This window comes from Colletes latitarsis, chromosome 3 (assembly GCF_051014445.1).
Source record: "Colletes latitarsis isolate SP2378_abdomen chromosome 3, iyColLati1, whole genome shotgun sequence".
Lineage (NCBI taxonomy): Eukaryota > Metazoa > Arthropoda > Insecta > Hymenoptera > Colletidae > Colletes > Colletes latitarsis.
In genome coordinates this window covers 43,322,386-43,338,173 of record NC_135136.1, presented here as the reverse complement: position 1 = coordinate 43,338,173, position 15,788 = coordinate 43,322,386, and the positions used below count along the sequence as shown (strand labels likewise).

The 15,788-nt window shown below is 36.4% G+C and overlaps 2 protein-coding genes across 5 annotated transcripts; both read right to left on the bottom strand.

Moving 5' to 3' along the window:
• Positions 1-63: 63 nt before the first annotated feature.
• LOC143340590 (FMRFamide-related peptides) lies at positions 64-6,021 on the bottom strand. 2 transcript variants are annotated; one of them, XR_013079466.1, is made up of 4 exons: positions 5,823-6,021; positions 2,402-2,805; positions 1,732-2,224; positions 64-1,655 (listed from the first exon to the last, which is right to left on the bottom strand). XR_013079466.1 is itself a non-coding variant. In XM_076762754.1 (3 exons), exons 1-3 carry the CDS (start codon positions 5,823-5,825, stop codon positions 2,020-2,022), a joined length of 612 nt encoding a protein of 203 aa, XP_076618869.1. In that variant the 5' UTR covers positions 5,826-6,021; the 3' UTR covers positions 64-2,019. The 2 variants fall into 2 exon arrangements, 1 of the variants encoding a protein (XP_076618869.1); XM_076762754.1 differs by having other exon boundaries at positions 64-2,224.
• Positions 6,022-11,057: 5,036 nt separating this feature from the next.
• Tango14 (transport and golgi organization 14) lies at positions 11,058-15,349 on the bottom strand. 3 transcript variants are annotated; one of them, XM_076784331.1, is made up of 5 exons: positions 13,960-15,334; positions 12,576-12,695; positions 12,247-12,496; positions 12,020-12,133; positions 11,058-11,923 (listed from the first exon to the last, which is right to left on the bottom strand). In XM_076784331.1, exons 1-4 carry the CDS (start codon positions 14,252-14,254, stop codon positions 12,043-12,045), a joined length of 756 nt encoding a protein of 251 aa, XP_076640446.1. In that variant the 5' UTR covers positions 14,255-15,334; the 3' UTR covers positions 11,058-11,923; positions 12,020-12,042. The 3 variants fall into 3 exon arrangements, with proteins under 3 accessions (XP_076640446.1, XP_076640447.1, XP_076640445.1); XM_076784332.1 differs by having other exon boundaries at positions 11,058-12,133; positions 13,993-15,349; XM_076784330.1 differs by having other exon boundaries at positions 11,058-12,133; positions 13,960-15,333.
• Positions 15,350-15,788: the final 439 nt, after the last annotated feature.

Genomic DNA, 15,788 nt, shown 5'->3' with positions numbered 1-15,788 from the left:
TTAATAGAGTAGCACAACATTTTAATGAGGTAAACACATTAAGAATGCTCTACTATTCTTCGATCTGTCCTAATTTTAAGTATCGTTCGTTAGTCTCGACTTTACCCTTGTATTTATATACCTGTATATTATGCATTTTTCATACCTCGCTAATAATAGCAATGATCCGTTCTTAAACGGATTAATGTCAAGTTAAAACAAAATGTTCAATCTCGCGCTTATTCTAGAGCTGTACGAAATAAAAAACCTGCCACGATAGAACAATTGGAATTGCTGACATCACCGTGGTCCGAAAAACCCAAGTTCTAGCTTATTTTATCGTCCAAGGGGCAGGGGGAAGGCGGGGGGGAGAGAGGTTTATTTTATGGACAAGGGTGAAACGCGCAGAAACAACAACCACGTTTCCAGCCACTTTTTTTCCTTTAATTTATACGCGTGTATTAAATTTACATTCATTTTAAGAACGACGTTTAGGTTACAGACAATGCGCAATACTAACTCTTATCGTAATTGAAGGTTGCAAAGGGAAAGGAGACCGAATTCGTTTCGACGGATCGTTTGCGAAAATTAAAACTGTTCTTCCGTTAACGCGTCGACCGCCACGGCAGTTTTTCGTGAAAAATAAAAGTATCCGATAATTGAATCGTGCACATGGTATTTTACAACATCCCTAATGACAGTAACGTTATTTACAATTCTACAAGTATCAAGGTTCTTTCGGTGTAAATGATTTTTTAACGCGTTGCAAGTTTAAAGGGCCGGTCAACAGCGACCACCATGGCAGTCAACCTGTTAAATGAATTATTGATACGTATCGATAATAACGCTACTTCTACGGCGATCTTACGCATATCTATTTGCATTTGGATGCAGCAAATAACTTTCAAGATAATTGTTAAACACACTATTTTTACAACGTGAAAAAGTCGTTTGAAAAACGATTTAGCTTGGAAACTGTTCCCGTCGATATTGTTCGTCGATCGAAGATGGAAACTCGAGTGATCGTGGACCACACAGTCCCGTTTCTCTTTGCGTCCAGCAATTTTAAAATGGAACGACGACAGGCTCGTAGTCGACAATGACGACGCATCGTCCTCGCGGGTTCGATAGACGCGAGCGTCGCCAGCGTCCAAGCCAATGATTAAACCTTTATATGTACACTGAATACGCGGTGGAGCAGGTGGATGCACATTAAGGTACCCGGAAGAAATGTCGTGGAGCAACGTTACTCGTTGACCCGATCGATTCGATTAACGAAATCCCCGATACCAGTCGCTGGAATAATTTACGACTAATCTGGTTGTATTTATTTTAGGGCGACAAATCGTTGGACTGCTCGACAAGCTCTTAACGCGGATAGTAACACCTTCATTTGCGGGAGTGGTACAGTTTACTACCACTTTGTTTTATCTTTATCTAAAGACTTTACTACTCCCGAAGAAAAAGAAAATGAGCATCGAGCGTAGTTCGTTTATTTAGGACACTGCGTAATAAAATAATAAAAAAAAGTTCATATAAACATACCTATGTCCTATTCGAATTTCTTTTAATTTTCAATTTGGGTGTTCGCGTCATTATTAGTCAGCATTTCTTCGTAATAAAAAACTGAAAAATCTTCGGTGCCTTGGAAATGCCGCGTTGTCGTAGTGTAATGGCTGAAAAAAGAAAAAGAAAAATTCCAACATCGAATCAATTACTCCGAGAAATTGCTAAATGATAAAATAAAGTTACAAGCATCTACGTAGCTCGACCGTCTTCGGCAACGGTCTCGTCGCCTCGAGAAAGTCGCGGTTGGAGCAATCGAGTCGCGGTCGATGCATTTATTACGGTACGACGACAAAAAGAAGGCAGTTGGTCCATTCTATCCGGGACGAGCGATGAAAAAGGAAAGGTTGATCGAATCAAACGAAAATGAAGAACATCTTGGTTCTTGGTAACTCGATACAGATCGGCCGATAATAACGTTGTCCACGGTAATTTCAGATTCTTCGAACCCCGTCGACGCGAATCCTGACGATTTTACTCGTGCTTCGGCTCGACGCGGCCCTCCAGGTAGCTCAAGGCGTTTCTGTGCTCGGCGTCGACGTCGTTCAAAATGTTGCATAAACGTAGTAACCTCGCCTCGTACGGATGAAACTCCTTCATCTCGTCGTTCGCCATCAAATCGGTGCACATCGCAGTCATGTCGATCTCGAGCGGATAGACCTGCGTGTTCCGGCCGAATCTGCGGAACAAATCAACGCGTGGAACGATCATCGTGAGATTCCTTTCTACAGGTATTTGCCATTTTAATACCGATAATATGTTTTATATACACGAGTTACACTATTTTGTATAATTTTTACCCTCGAGACATTTTCTAATCTAACGTTGGGAATAGCCCCTTTGTTACAATGCTTGCCTGATAAAGTTCAAGTCGTTTCTTCCGCGTTTAAACTCCCTGTTGGCGGCCTTGTAGCCAGACCGACCGAACCTGATGACGATGTCCGGCGATTTCCAGCGCGGGTACCTGTTCACCTTCGAGCTGGTGTCGCCTTCGCCGTCCATAACTCTTTCCGTGTTGACGTCGCCGTCGCTGCGACCGAATCTGATGAAGGACGACCCAGCGTTGCTCCGTCGTTCCTTGGAGTCGGGATCGTCGGAACGACCGCTTGTGCTGTGTCTCTTCAGGACGTACTCAAAGTCGTTCGGCGCGTCCTTGAAAATCTTTAGGTTCCCGTCGGCTCTCAGAGGCGTTAATATCGACGATGATACCAGCATACAGTTGCAAAGAAAAGGCAGCACGTAGAGTGATGATAACACGTTCTTTAAACAGAAAATTAAACGTTATTCGGTCCAACATTCGATGACGACGATTTATATAATAGTTTAAATTCCTAAAAAAACAAGTTGCAACAATTTGTTTGACAAATCTCTTAAATTATTAATGAGATTTTTTAAAATATTTCCTTGGTATTATATCAGTACAACAGGGAACAATAAGAAAAGTATTCCGACATGGAATAATCGATAAAATTTTAAGTCGCAATGAAAGGAAAAATTCGAATGTGAAAATAATAAGTACGTGTCTTTTAGTCACGACTGGTTACGTAATGTGGTAGAAAATTGATAACAATGCAGTTATGTAAGTTTCGAGAGTGCAGAGCTTTTCATTGAACGAGAAGCACGATACAAAGTAATCGTCGAGATCCAAAGAATCATCAATCGACCGTACAATTTCCGTTCCTTTTAAATGTCAACTTTAACGCTGCGTATACATAAAATCGCTGGAGCCCAAGTATTCGGTATCCTTGGAACAACATCCAAATGATCGGGACCAGAACCGACCTAACTAATTTTATTTAACTGTCCATTGTTTTTCTCTAATAAAAAATAAAGCGTCTTCCAAGGTTACACCGATGTAGCTCAGCGGCTCTCGAAGATCCTGCAACAAGTTTCGTTACAGGTTCCTCGAGATTATTGGATACGACACAGTACGCGCCGCGGTAAATAATATTGGCGTGTTATTAGTTGTCTTAACAGGATGTTTAGTAACGCCACGGTATACCGAGCAAGATTAATATAGTGCGTTACGTTACTTTAATTAACCCCGTGCACGGTCACCCTTTATAATGGTTACCTCGCCTACGAACTTGCCACCCGTTTCTGCTAAGAAACAGATTTATGATGTCATCGGCGAAAAACGATATTAATCTTTTTGTTATTGTTCCTTGCCACGGCGAACGACTTCTTAAGGGGCGATTACATTATATTGGAATATTAACAGACAAAATATTGGTCATTGTTCGGTCATTGTATCGGATGATATTGTACTATTTTACTCGCAGACAAAAGAAAAGGGCGCGAGAATAAGGTGCGAAATCTATTATATTTTCCTTTCAGTTCCGCAAATTATGACGCACGACGAGCATTTTTTCCGGATTGTTCTCTCTATCGTTTTTTCCCTCCCACTTTATTCTTGCCCATTTCCTCTTCTAATCATGTTCTGTGTAGCATACTGTACCGTAATTTAGCAAAATAAATCAGAAAAAATTCCTTTCTTTCGTACTATACGTATTACAGTTTACAATTAGATTTATCGACTTGGACATCGCCGTAAGTAGAAATAGCGAGGTATGGTCAGACGAATCGGGAGATCAGATTCAAGCGCACAAGTCTTCTATAACTATTAACTTTGATAAAATTTTAGCAAGTTATACAATATTATCACACGAGACGAACCAAATTGGACACAATCACTGAAACTTCCACATTCACCGTAACATATGCTTACTCGTATTATTGCAATTCTAATCTCGTTTCCCTCGTTCGTAATTTCAACGAGATGATACAATAACATCGGTAAGAGCTATTCAAATAACGAAAGAATAATGTTACACTTCGAAAGACTAGTATTGTTAACGGCGCCGCGGTAATTTCAAATTTAATCTTTCTCGACGCGAATTTCCTCTGCTGTTCGCTAATTGCACGAGTTAGATTTCCGCGCAATTTCCGCGACGTATTTCCTCCGTCGTGGATCGTATTAATCGCATTTCGTTCGCAAATTAGTCCCCGCGAAACGATGATCGTTTTCTTTCTTCCGCGTTCTGTTCAAAGTTAAACGGAGCCGGGGAAATAGTTAAAAATTCTCCTCAGCGGCTCCACACCCATCCCGTTTTCTGTTTCTTACTCGTAACTTTGTCGAATAAATTACCATTAAAACACCGCGCACTGTCGACGCGTGGAAGAAGAGTCGTGCGAGTAACGTTATTTGCCAAGTCAATTTTCTTCTTTTAATTGCGTTTTATACATCTACAAATAGAGCATAACACTTTTTTAAAACTTTACCCTGAATCATGACTCAGTAAAAATTTATTATGAATTGTTAGTAACGAGAATGTCTGTATCTAATAAATTACCCGAAATTTAGTTCAATTAAGATTGAATTAAAGTGTAAATGGAAAACAACGTCGATTAATATCGGTGTGTACGGACGCGCGATGTTTTAATTGAATCATATTAATTCCTTCGATGTACGTGTTATCGGAGTGAATAAATGTAACGAAACGATTTTTATTTTCATTAACACCGAAATTGGGAGAAAGGAAAACAAGATAATTAAAAACAGTACGGTGGCGTGACGTTAACAACGCGAGGTACGAGGATACGATTTGGTTACCTTACGGTGCTGTTCATTTTCAATGTCTCCTCGTCGCCTACTATCATCTGGCAAATATTTACCTATATTGATTTTAGTTTTGTTCCCTTCTACACCCTGATCCACGCGAAAGCAAGCAAAGGCAACGTAATACAGTACAAAGAGACCCAAAAGGTCACGAAAATTTGATTAGAAGCTGAAACGAGGCGAGTCGTCATTCGTCCGATAGAAGACAACCGTTCAGATTCCTGCAATGTTCACCCACTACCATCACCATTTTCTTTCAGTTATGTATTTCTAGTTGAAAAATTCTCGACAACATACGAGAGAGACTGCCGACTAAACGTTCAAAAGTTCCTTTCATCTTCTACTAGTTGCATACTATTTCTTATTCGATTATTCATTTCATTCCAACATTGCATCTTCGTTCACAAAACCGATTAACGCAATAAATTTCTTAAAACTCTGATAGAACCGAGTCGTACATCCGACCGGAACTACCGAACGGTAGAAGCACGCTGGTTAATCCGCGGAATCGTGGGCGAAAATCTACGAGAAGAAAGTACCACACGCGTCGTAACTTGGAATTCCGAAGAAAAAGCGACGAAAAATCTAACTGCAAGACTATCGTCGGCACCAGCGTCGGAACATCAGCGTAGCCGACGCAGAAGATTGTAGCACTCACCATGTCTTAAGTGTTTTTGGGGTTTTGTGCGTGGACGAGTGCAGCTGGGGGGCGGCTGGTGCCCGACCGGATCTCAAATTCCTCTCGCGAGTTCCGACTGGTAGCGAAACAGGGACTAAATACGTGAGATGATCGCGCGGACGACGACGCGGCGTCGACGACGTTTGCGGCCTGTTGGTGGTGGAACGAGTGTCCGGGGTTAGAGATGACACCCTTTATATAGAGGGAACGTCGGCGCATCCCCCGTGCCTCTCGTCCTCGGCACAGAGAGACGAGATAGCCTCACCTGAGTTATGATTGGCCGAGCGTACAACACGATACCTCTACATTATTTTGATTCAATTACACCGTCAGGCTACCGACCTACGTAATCTCCTTTATTATTTATGATGCCTGGCGAATAATAATCATCATCGGGCCACGAATTAGCGACGTCGGCGCCTTACCGACGATGATTTCTTCTTGAGCGGTTTCGGGATCCTCTACGATGCAAGGTTCGACGATACACCATGGAGAAACGCGACTTATTTTCTTCTTATTGGCTATTTGAAACCTGAAATGAAATTTCTTATTTAAACTAAATCGATATGGTTTAACTCTAGCAAGATTATAACGGTTACATCAATCGTCGCAATAAACTTACGACTAAAACCTTTATTTACGACTCGTGGTTTCTTCCTATCAATAAAATAACTTACGCGCAATGGTACTTTGAGTCAGGATCGAGTCGTTCAAGTACCCTTCCTCGATCATACAAAGGATGTCGAGGGGGCTAGTAATTCTGGGTCTTTACCCCTTGGTGTGGAGCAGCCAAGGGTAGATTAAATGCTTATGATCTTCGGATCATGGTGGTATAGGCGCGAAGCTTGAGATACGTCAAAGCGTCGAGACGCGAAGCAACGCTAATTGCCTTTCCTACGACGATGCTTATAATCCATTTGCGCCTTAACAATCCCTGAGGAGAACATCTGGCTACTGTGCGTCAACTATAATTCCATATTATAGTGGCTACCACGCGACGGGCCGACATGTATCTATGTATATCGTTCAACTCTAAAAGTTAGCCGAGATTTTACATTAGTAACTGATTTCTCAACATATTTAAAGATTAACTCTAGAGGTAATTCTCATCTCTACGAATAATAGCGGAATAGGCGCACAAAGATTCCTCTTGACTCAAGTATATTTGATTGGAAGGACATTTTCACTTGGGTCCATCCTTCTGAATAGTCTATTATTTGATTAATTCTCCCTGGGACGAGGCTCTTCGAAGCTGCGTACAGTGAAAGTCTCGAGAAAGTGGCTATCAAATATTAAAGAAAATTAAGTGGCCGATGATCAAAGTACGACTGACGCTCTTTGCTCTGGACAAAATTCTGACTGCGTCCTTGCAACTGCCCATTCGTAACATAACCGGTTACGGTGAAAACACAAGTTGAACCAGAATCGAATATTGCAAGCAGCTAAATAATGGGTAAAATGATTACAGAGCAACCTACATTCCATCCTACATTCTACATTTAAACTATAAAAATAACTAACATAAAGTAATTGATAAAAAGCTCACCATATAATCTGTGTTTCTTAGATACGTGTGTACACTCTTCTAGTGTTTACCCCTTAAATCGGCATAAAGGACTTTCTGGATATCTGGACTGGGTCTGGATTTAAGGACATCTGGACATTTTAAAACACAAAGCGACGAGTTTTACTGCAAAGAAATATGTAATTTACTCAAAAGATGACAGAAAAGATAATAGAAATTACTATTCTTATAAAGAAACGCAAACGGACTTATTAAAAAACCTAATAGAAATATGCAACTGCTAAATTTACTAAAAATTCGTATAAAATGTTGAACCTACTAAACACCATGCTGTATGCGAAAAACTTTACGACATTATGCGTTTTTTCGCTCAGTGAAATAGTCTTTCGTGACTCGGGGATGAAGTGCAACAGGTAGAAGCACTTGTTTTCTACGAGCTAATCTAGGTCACTCGTTTCCCATTACGAGACAACGATCGTGGCACAGCTGCTAAGATTTCGTTGTTTATTTATATACAGGATTTCTAAAAATTGTTTTATAAATTATATATAGAACTTATAATTATATATAAATTGTATACACAACTCTTTATCTCGCAAAGATAATACGTACTATCACAGACGAAGTATACGAGTATATCTTACGCCATATGGACTTTCGTGGACCAATCTGACTCCCATACCGACCTGATAATTCAACATAAAAAATCATAACTCCTGAACAGATGGGAGGATTTTAATGTTTCAAAGGGCAAACTACGCGTACTTTGGTGAAGAATATGTAGGAATTTCAAAACTATTCGAAAAGTTGTTCCTCAACCCCGGAAACTGAAAAAAATCTCAAAAAAATGGTCCAATATAACTCCTACAATAGTGAATATATTTCAATGGAACTTTTTTCTGAAGTAGTATCCATGGGTATCTACAAAAAAGTATTAGATAACTTTTCTGTAAGGCGTCAAATAAAATTATTCAAAATAAAAGACGAATTATTAAGAAAAATCAACAGGGGGTAGGTGCCTAAATTTTTCGGCGAAAAAACAAATTTCAAATCGTTCTAAAAAAAATACTATTGGCTGCAGGGGTCAATTACAATCATTTTTGGTCAATAGACATACCCTCGAAATTCTACCCACTTTCGAGAAAAAAATTCGAGAAGGTGTGAAATTTTTCGACAAAATTAAAAAATTTCAAATCGTTCTAAAAAAAATATTTTCAGTTGCGGGGGTCAATTACAATCATTTTTGGTCAATAGACATACTCCCGAAATCCTACTCAGTTTCGAGAAAAAAATTCCTTACCGAAAATATAGTTTCTGACCAGAAATGCTGCCCGAAAATTTCATGCGAATCTTTAAAATGTCATAACTTCTGAACGGATTGGACGATTTTCATGTTTAAAAAAGCAAACGACGCGTATTTTAATGGAGAATATGTAGAAATTGCAAAAATATTCGAAAAGTTGGTCCTTGACCCCGCAAAATGAGAAAAACCTCATAAAAATGGTCCAATTTTCAAACAGCCATAACTCCTACAATAGTGAATATATTTCAATGGAACTTTTTTCTGAAGTAGAATCCATGGGTATCTACAAAAAAGGATTAGATAACTTTTCTGTAAGGCGTCAAATAAAATTACTAAAAATGAAAAACGAATTTGTAAGAAAAATCGACAGGGGGTAGGTGCCTAAATTTTTCGGCGAAAAAAAAAATTTCAAATCGTTCTAAAAAAAATACTCTTGGCTGCAGGAGTCAATTACAATCATTTTTGGTCAATAGACATACCCCCGAAATCCTATCCACTTTCGAGAAAAAAATTCAAATAGGTAGTGAAATTTTTCGACGAAATTAAAAAGTTTCAAATCGTTCTAAAAAAAATATTTTCAGTTGCGGGGGTCAATTACAATCATTTTTTGTGAATAGACATACCCCCAAAATCCTACCCACTTTCGAGAAAAAAATTCTTTTCCGAAAATATAATGTTGGGCCACAAATATTTCCTTGGAATTTCATGCATATGTTTAAAATATCATAACTTTCGAACGAATTGAAGGACTTTAATGCTTCGAAATGCAAACAACGCGTATTTTGTTGAAGAATATTCAAAAATTCCAAAAATGCCCGAGAAGTTGTTTCTTAACCTTACAAATTGAAAAAAAGTCCCAACAAAATGGTTCAATTTTCAAACGACCATAACCCCTATAATAGGGAATGTATTTCATTGGACCTACCTCTTGACATTTCCTTGGTCTTCACTAGATCGCTAACCTTAATGTCAACCTCATTGTTGACCACCTGTGACCATAATCCAACCATTGTTGACCATCGAATAACCAATGACTCATTGAAACCATCATGCAGTCGAAGATTAAAGCCTTCTTACAAGAAGCCCCTTACAATTTGATGCGCCATCTTCTTAACATTTTGTTCCATTTTGAAGGAACGTATCTGAAAACTAGAAAATAAAAGAATAAATGTTAATCGGACATTCCGAATAATCGGCACAATAAGACACAGAAAAATGGGCCGAAAATATACGTTGAATGTAAGATCTACTCGTATACCTCGTCTGTGGTACTACAGATTTTTCATATTTCGTTAATGCAAAATAAAATTTCGTTAATAAAAAAGGAAAAGAGGTCGAAAAAATGTTCAAATTGATGTGATAAAATTAAACATGAAATTTAACGATGAAGTTTCCTGCGTTACCGTATACTACAGATATCGTGTATTAATATAATCGTTGTACTTGTTGCATAACTTGAATACAATAAGGCTCGTTTCTCGCTCTAGCTCAAAAGAGTATGTCGTATAAAGGAGTGTATTGTCGATGAAAGAGATATAAGTAATAAACTCGTAAAAGCAGTAAATCTAACTCGGTAAATTCTGCAGCATTATTGCTGGTCAATGATCACGAGAAACAAAATTAACAAGTTTCCCTTTTTAAGAGGATTTCTTCTATTCAATAACGTTTGCTAATGTCTGAATAACTTGAGGCGTGCGAAAAATACCTTTTTTTCCCATAGAAAAAAATTCAGGGTTAGGTCTGGGTTCATATCTATATTTAAGACGTCATAAAAGAAAATTAAGCAAAAATTAAGTGGTATATTAATTACTATATATTAGTAGCAAGTTTAAAAATAGGGAATCTTACATATCGAAGGAGAATTGGCTATGCTTATCGGTCACGAACGAACATCCCGCCATAATTGGCAGATACTGTTTGGCAATGATCGGCAATTAACGAAGGGTAAGTAATCTCGTGTATCTTTTAATAATTCTTTAGAAATGTCCAGTGAGAAAAATGTAAAAGCTCCAGTAACTTTTAACCACTTAAAGGCTATTGTACCGACGTGATCGCGTTTTTTCGTATACGTTAGTCGACTTGTATTCGTTAGCTTTGCGTTGGCGCCCGCCTTACGTAGGTGTACAACGTACACCAATAGAACAATATAGTATACTTTATTTTGAAAAATGTTTGCTTTCCCGGAATCGCCTACAACCATTGTATATGCTTTATGCATGAGGAGCCAAACAAATATCGCTACGAATTATATAATCCTGTGTTAAGCCAGTGAACTGGCAGAGTTGTTGTCTTGACCACCCTACCCAATTGTAGACAATCCAATTGTCATCCGTGGATCGCAGCAACCCTCATAAAATTAAGCGTTAACGAATATTTCACAGTTTTATTGTTCCTTTAGGTGGATTTCATTTAAAACAGTGATACCACAAACAATACAATAATATAAATTATATATAACGATAAGGATTGTTGAATAAACATCAAACGGACAATTTGTGCAAAAGAGAACTGTTTTTTACATTTTTAGGAATGTTAACCTCCACAATAGGCATTTTTTCCAAGTAATATACCACACAGACAAAAGTAAAAAACACTCGATATAAAAATATTCACGTGCATAGATTTCACGAGTAAATTATCTATGTACATGGAATACATATATCTATTTTACTGACAATGGTAGGAGAAAAATGTAGAAATTTTCTTGGTTTTGCTTCAGGTCTTTTTCATTTTCATCAAGCATAAATTCTTCTGACCATTCTTCTTTAGACAGTACAAAGAGAGGATACAAGAAAAATGATACAAGTTAAATTCTGAAAAATCTACTTGTACAATCAACTAACATTTAATTTACTAATTTACGCATATCGGATTTGTACTTATCACATTGAAAATAACACTTTATTCCTTTGAAATCTTGTAATCTGTCAAGGAGATTTTCATCATTTTTCTTCTTGTTTCTGCTAAAAGAACTATTCAAATTTAAGAAAAAAAAAAACATCTTCCTTTGTTTTATATCAATATTCTGTAGTAAGGTAACTGCTTCATTTTACACAATTAAAAAACGTTTTCAAAGTTTTGTGGATTCCTCTTCTCTCGATGATGGTGAGAACACATGTCTTCAACATAAGAGCTAAACTCCTTCTTACAGACGCCCATTTAGAATCGGTCCGTAAACGACACTTGTATTACACAAGCTGCAAGTTCCTTCTTTATTATTTCACTAGCACGTAATCACTTATAAAATAGTATCTGTAAATTGTTTTAAATTCAGTCTTTGTTAATCGTCTTACGATCTATTTCTTGTTTAATTTGTTTTTTGTTTTGTTTAAAATACGAGAACTTTACACAAATAAGAATAACAGTTCCCGTTATTTCCCATATCGTTGCTCGTATTTACTGTACTGTTCTAGCAGATACACGAAATCCCTCGCGGACAGACTAACGTACAAAGGTAATGTGCTGGAAATAAAAAGAGTGCATCATTGAATAGAAAATTCTGGGGACATGGGAAGAAAGATGTATCAAATTGTAAACGTATAAAAAATATATGAGTAAACAAGCTATAGACGTACAGAAATTCCGTTACTCGCGTTTGCCATGGCAAAACACCATATGTAGAACAAACGCGACCATATATTAACCCTAAGTCAGGGTCAGGAACCCCTCGTGAATTTAATTTTTCATTAAGCAAGTCAGTATCTATCTCTTCTGACTTAATTGTTCCCGTAACAACGGCTTCAGCCAGCTTCTTGGTTAGCGTTACTATTTCTTCTTTCCCATTTGAAGCGGATAACAAAGATATCCGCGTTTTCGGCTTGGTTCCTGCAAGTAATAAACAATGATTAGTTCTATGTAACATATACCTACATTCTTTTAAAATATCGTTCTCGCTAAAACGTACCGGTTACTCCGTTTTGCGTAAATCCAACGTTTGGTTTGCTCCAACTGATATGCTCCAAAACATCGGGTCTTCTCTTTGCAATTTCATATTTTAGGAAACTTTCATTTCTGACTAAAAAACCTACAACAAACATAACAATTACATAAAAATTTAAACGTCATACAATCGATAATGTACTTTTCTGACGTAATTATGCAAATTGTTAATAACACATATTTATACTATATACTTTAACGTAAAATAATAAAACATAAGTATAAAATTAATTATTAAAAACATGTAAATTGATTAACGTCTCGTTTTTTGTATGCAATTTAACAATGATGAAATATTGATGTATATTACCATTCCTAACTTTACTTTTCAGAGTATTTTTTTTAATTACTTTGAATACAATTTGAAAGAAATACAAGTTATTCTGGTTGTTCCCAAGAATGATAAATTTAATAGCACAATATCGGAGTTTAGCATAAATGACAATATGCAACACCCATGAATATTCAGTTTATCTTTGACTGCAGATAGTAACATGTGTCAAACATAACACCACACTGTTCCAAATACATAAAAACAATGTTAATAATTTCATACTTTCCTTCTGTAAGATAATTTGAAACATTTCTTAACAATTATGGTATATGCTGCATTTTATAGAGCATCGAAGATATATCAAAGAATGATTTGGAAGTATGCAGAAAATGCAAATATTATTTTTGCAAAAAGATTATCAGTTCATTATACATTCCAATGTTACGCAATAATGAAAATGCATTTAGATTATGTTTTTCTCATTAAATAAAAGAAATTCTGAGACTTGTATAAAAAAATAAAACAGAATGAGAAATATAAACACAATTCTTTGCATAATATAATCAAACTAATTCAAGATTAAGGTTAGAATAAACGAATCATGACAAACGTATTTTTGCAGGTACGAATGGTACCGATATGTTGCTGAGTTATTACAAGATTATCACTTTTACCATAATCATAAACAACAACATTTTTGAGAGCAAAGTTATGTTATAAACGTTTCAAAATTTATAAATAAAGCTATTACATATCATCAAAAAGAATACAACGAACATACATTTTCATTAAGCATTTTAGATTTCTTGGAATTGGAGTTCTTTAATATTATGACTTAAACTGATAATCCTTGAAGCTCTGCTACAAAATACATAACTCTTTTATGCTTGAATATAAAATTCAGCAAACCAATGCAAGATATTTATTGCTGTGCAAAGCCTGTTTGATACAAATACAACATCATGTTCAATATTATCATACATGTGTTAGACCTAGAGTGGAAACGACATTTTATAAAGGTGATTGCATTATCGACAACAATTAGAATAAACAAACGAACAACAATCAACGTTACCACTGATATCAACGAAACTGATGTACGGTATACCGAGGGTGATGCACCAGCCGATTATTTGCACACAGTCTAATATAGTGTCCTCCTTCGCGCCGAAAATAATCACTATGTGCCTCGGCAGTTTTTTCATTCTGCTCGCAGCACGCACCAGCCATTCGACTTCTGTCCTTAGATTTTCACCGTACCAAATCTCGATACACTTACGATGAAGGAACATGTAGCAGTTAGAAACCGCGGTAAAAACATCGCAGAAAAAATGCGTGAGTATCAGTAACGTGCGAAATACTGTGAACATAGTGTCTTCCTACGACTGCCGTTGGTCTATGTAACATAATCACGCGGAAATGACAAGAAAGACAAAATTTTCAAAACTACCCGGTGAACGTCACAAGAAAGCTCGTATACTTCGCCGCTGACTCGTCTAGCAGACAATCGTCTCACGTGCACCTACCTACACAAGATAAGTAACGTACCTACATACGCACGCACTCTTTCGTCGAGTAGAAACACTAAACTCTACGACTTCATTTACACCGTAGTTATTGTTAGTAGTGGAACTTTTAATCACTTTGCGTTTTCTTTCGAATTTTAGTGTACGTTGCAATTCAAGGATTCAAAACTGGTATAATATCGATTTCCGTTCTTAAAACAGTTATAGAAAATCTTTATTCCGAATAACTATTACGAAGAACCGAAATTTTCAAGCATATCGATTTCGATTTTGGTATCCCAGAAGCATCTGAAGTAGTGACTCGGAACTGATATTATATCAGTTCTATAACTGTTATTTTTTTCGGTTCTAAAACGGTACTATATCTGTTCAGTAAATATTACTTTTAAGCCTTCAACAAAATAATCCATACTAGAATATTTCGTTCTTCAATTTAGTTGTAAAAGTTTTTTGTTGTGAAATTGTAAAAGAATAATCGTCAAGCAAATTTATTACTGATTAAAAAGAAATTAGAATTCGAATCACAGAATGGTATTATCTGATGCTGAACAAAACAATTTTCGTAAGTAACTATTCGATTGATTTTATATACGGTGTGAAACCTTGAACGAAAAGGTTAGAACAGGACATTGTTATCTGGTATACCACTGAACCTATTATTAGTTTACTCAAAACAACGAGTTCTATGTTTATTTAAATAGTAGGAGGACCGTAATTGCATCACTTATGGATATTACATAGATAATTTATCTACTGCACTTTTCGAAAGAGGTCAAATGATAAAAGATTTTATCAGTTAAGGTGGCATGTTTGCCAAATAGATAAATAGATATTGCCATATAGTACGTATAAATAAAATAAAATGTTTCATGTTAATGTTAAAATATTATAGTAGTGAGTATAACAAGCACCATATACGTATCGTAATTTCGTGATTTCGTTAAACATTATTATATTATATTACAATATTGTTATACACAACATGACGAAAATTACAAATGACAAAATTGTGTTTGAAACTTTCCTTTCAGATACGTTGTAACTACATATGTTTGTATATCTGTTTGCACAATTGTGTTTAAACAGCTGAATGAATTTTAATAAAATAGTATATTTAAGTTTTATATTCTCATCTCAGGATTTAATTAGATTTCGAAGAAAATCCGTCTGTGAATAATAATGACAAGAAAAACTTATTTTCTCACGTACTTTCAACGATTAATAATTCGAATATATAATTTCATAATCCCTGAGTTTGTTGAGAATGTTTCCTAGTGATTTTCTTTTTCAAAGCCTAGTTACATGAATCTGCTTTTCGATGTCCTTTATTCCCCTTTCTTCATTACGACGTTATCTATGACTAATTCTCGCACGTGTT

Excerpts from the sequence above, each read along its gene's own strand:
- LOC143340590 (XM_076762754.1), bottom strand. Across the intron at positions 2,225-2,401 it reads AACGACTTGAACTTTATCAG|ATTCGGCCGGAACACGCAGG; the intron begins GCAAGCATTGTA and ends TTTGTTCCGCAG.
- Tango14 (XM_076784331.1), bottom strand. The coding sequence starts at position 14,254 with ATGTTCACAGTATTTCGCACGTTACTGATACTCACGCATTTTTTCTGC. Across the intron at positions 12,696-13,959 it reads CAGTTTCGTTGATATCAGTG|GTTTTTTAGTCAGAAATGAA; the intron begins GTAACGTTGATT and ends TGTTTGTTGTAG. Across the intron at positions 12,134-12,246 it reads ACGCGAGTAACGGAATTTCT|CACATTACCTTTGTACGTTA; the intron begins GTACGTCTATAG and ends TTTTATTTCCAG.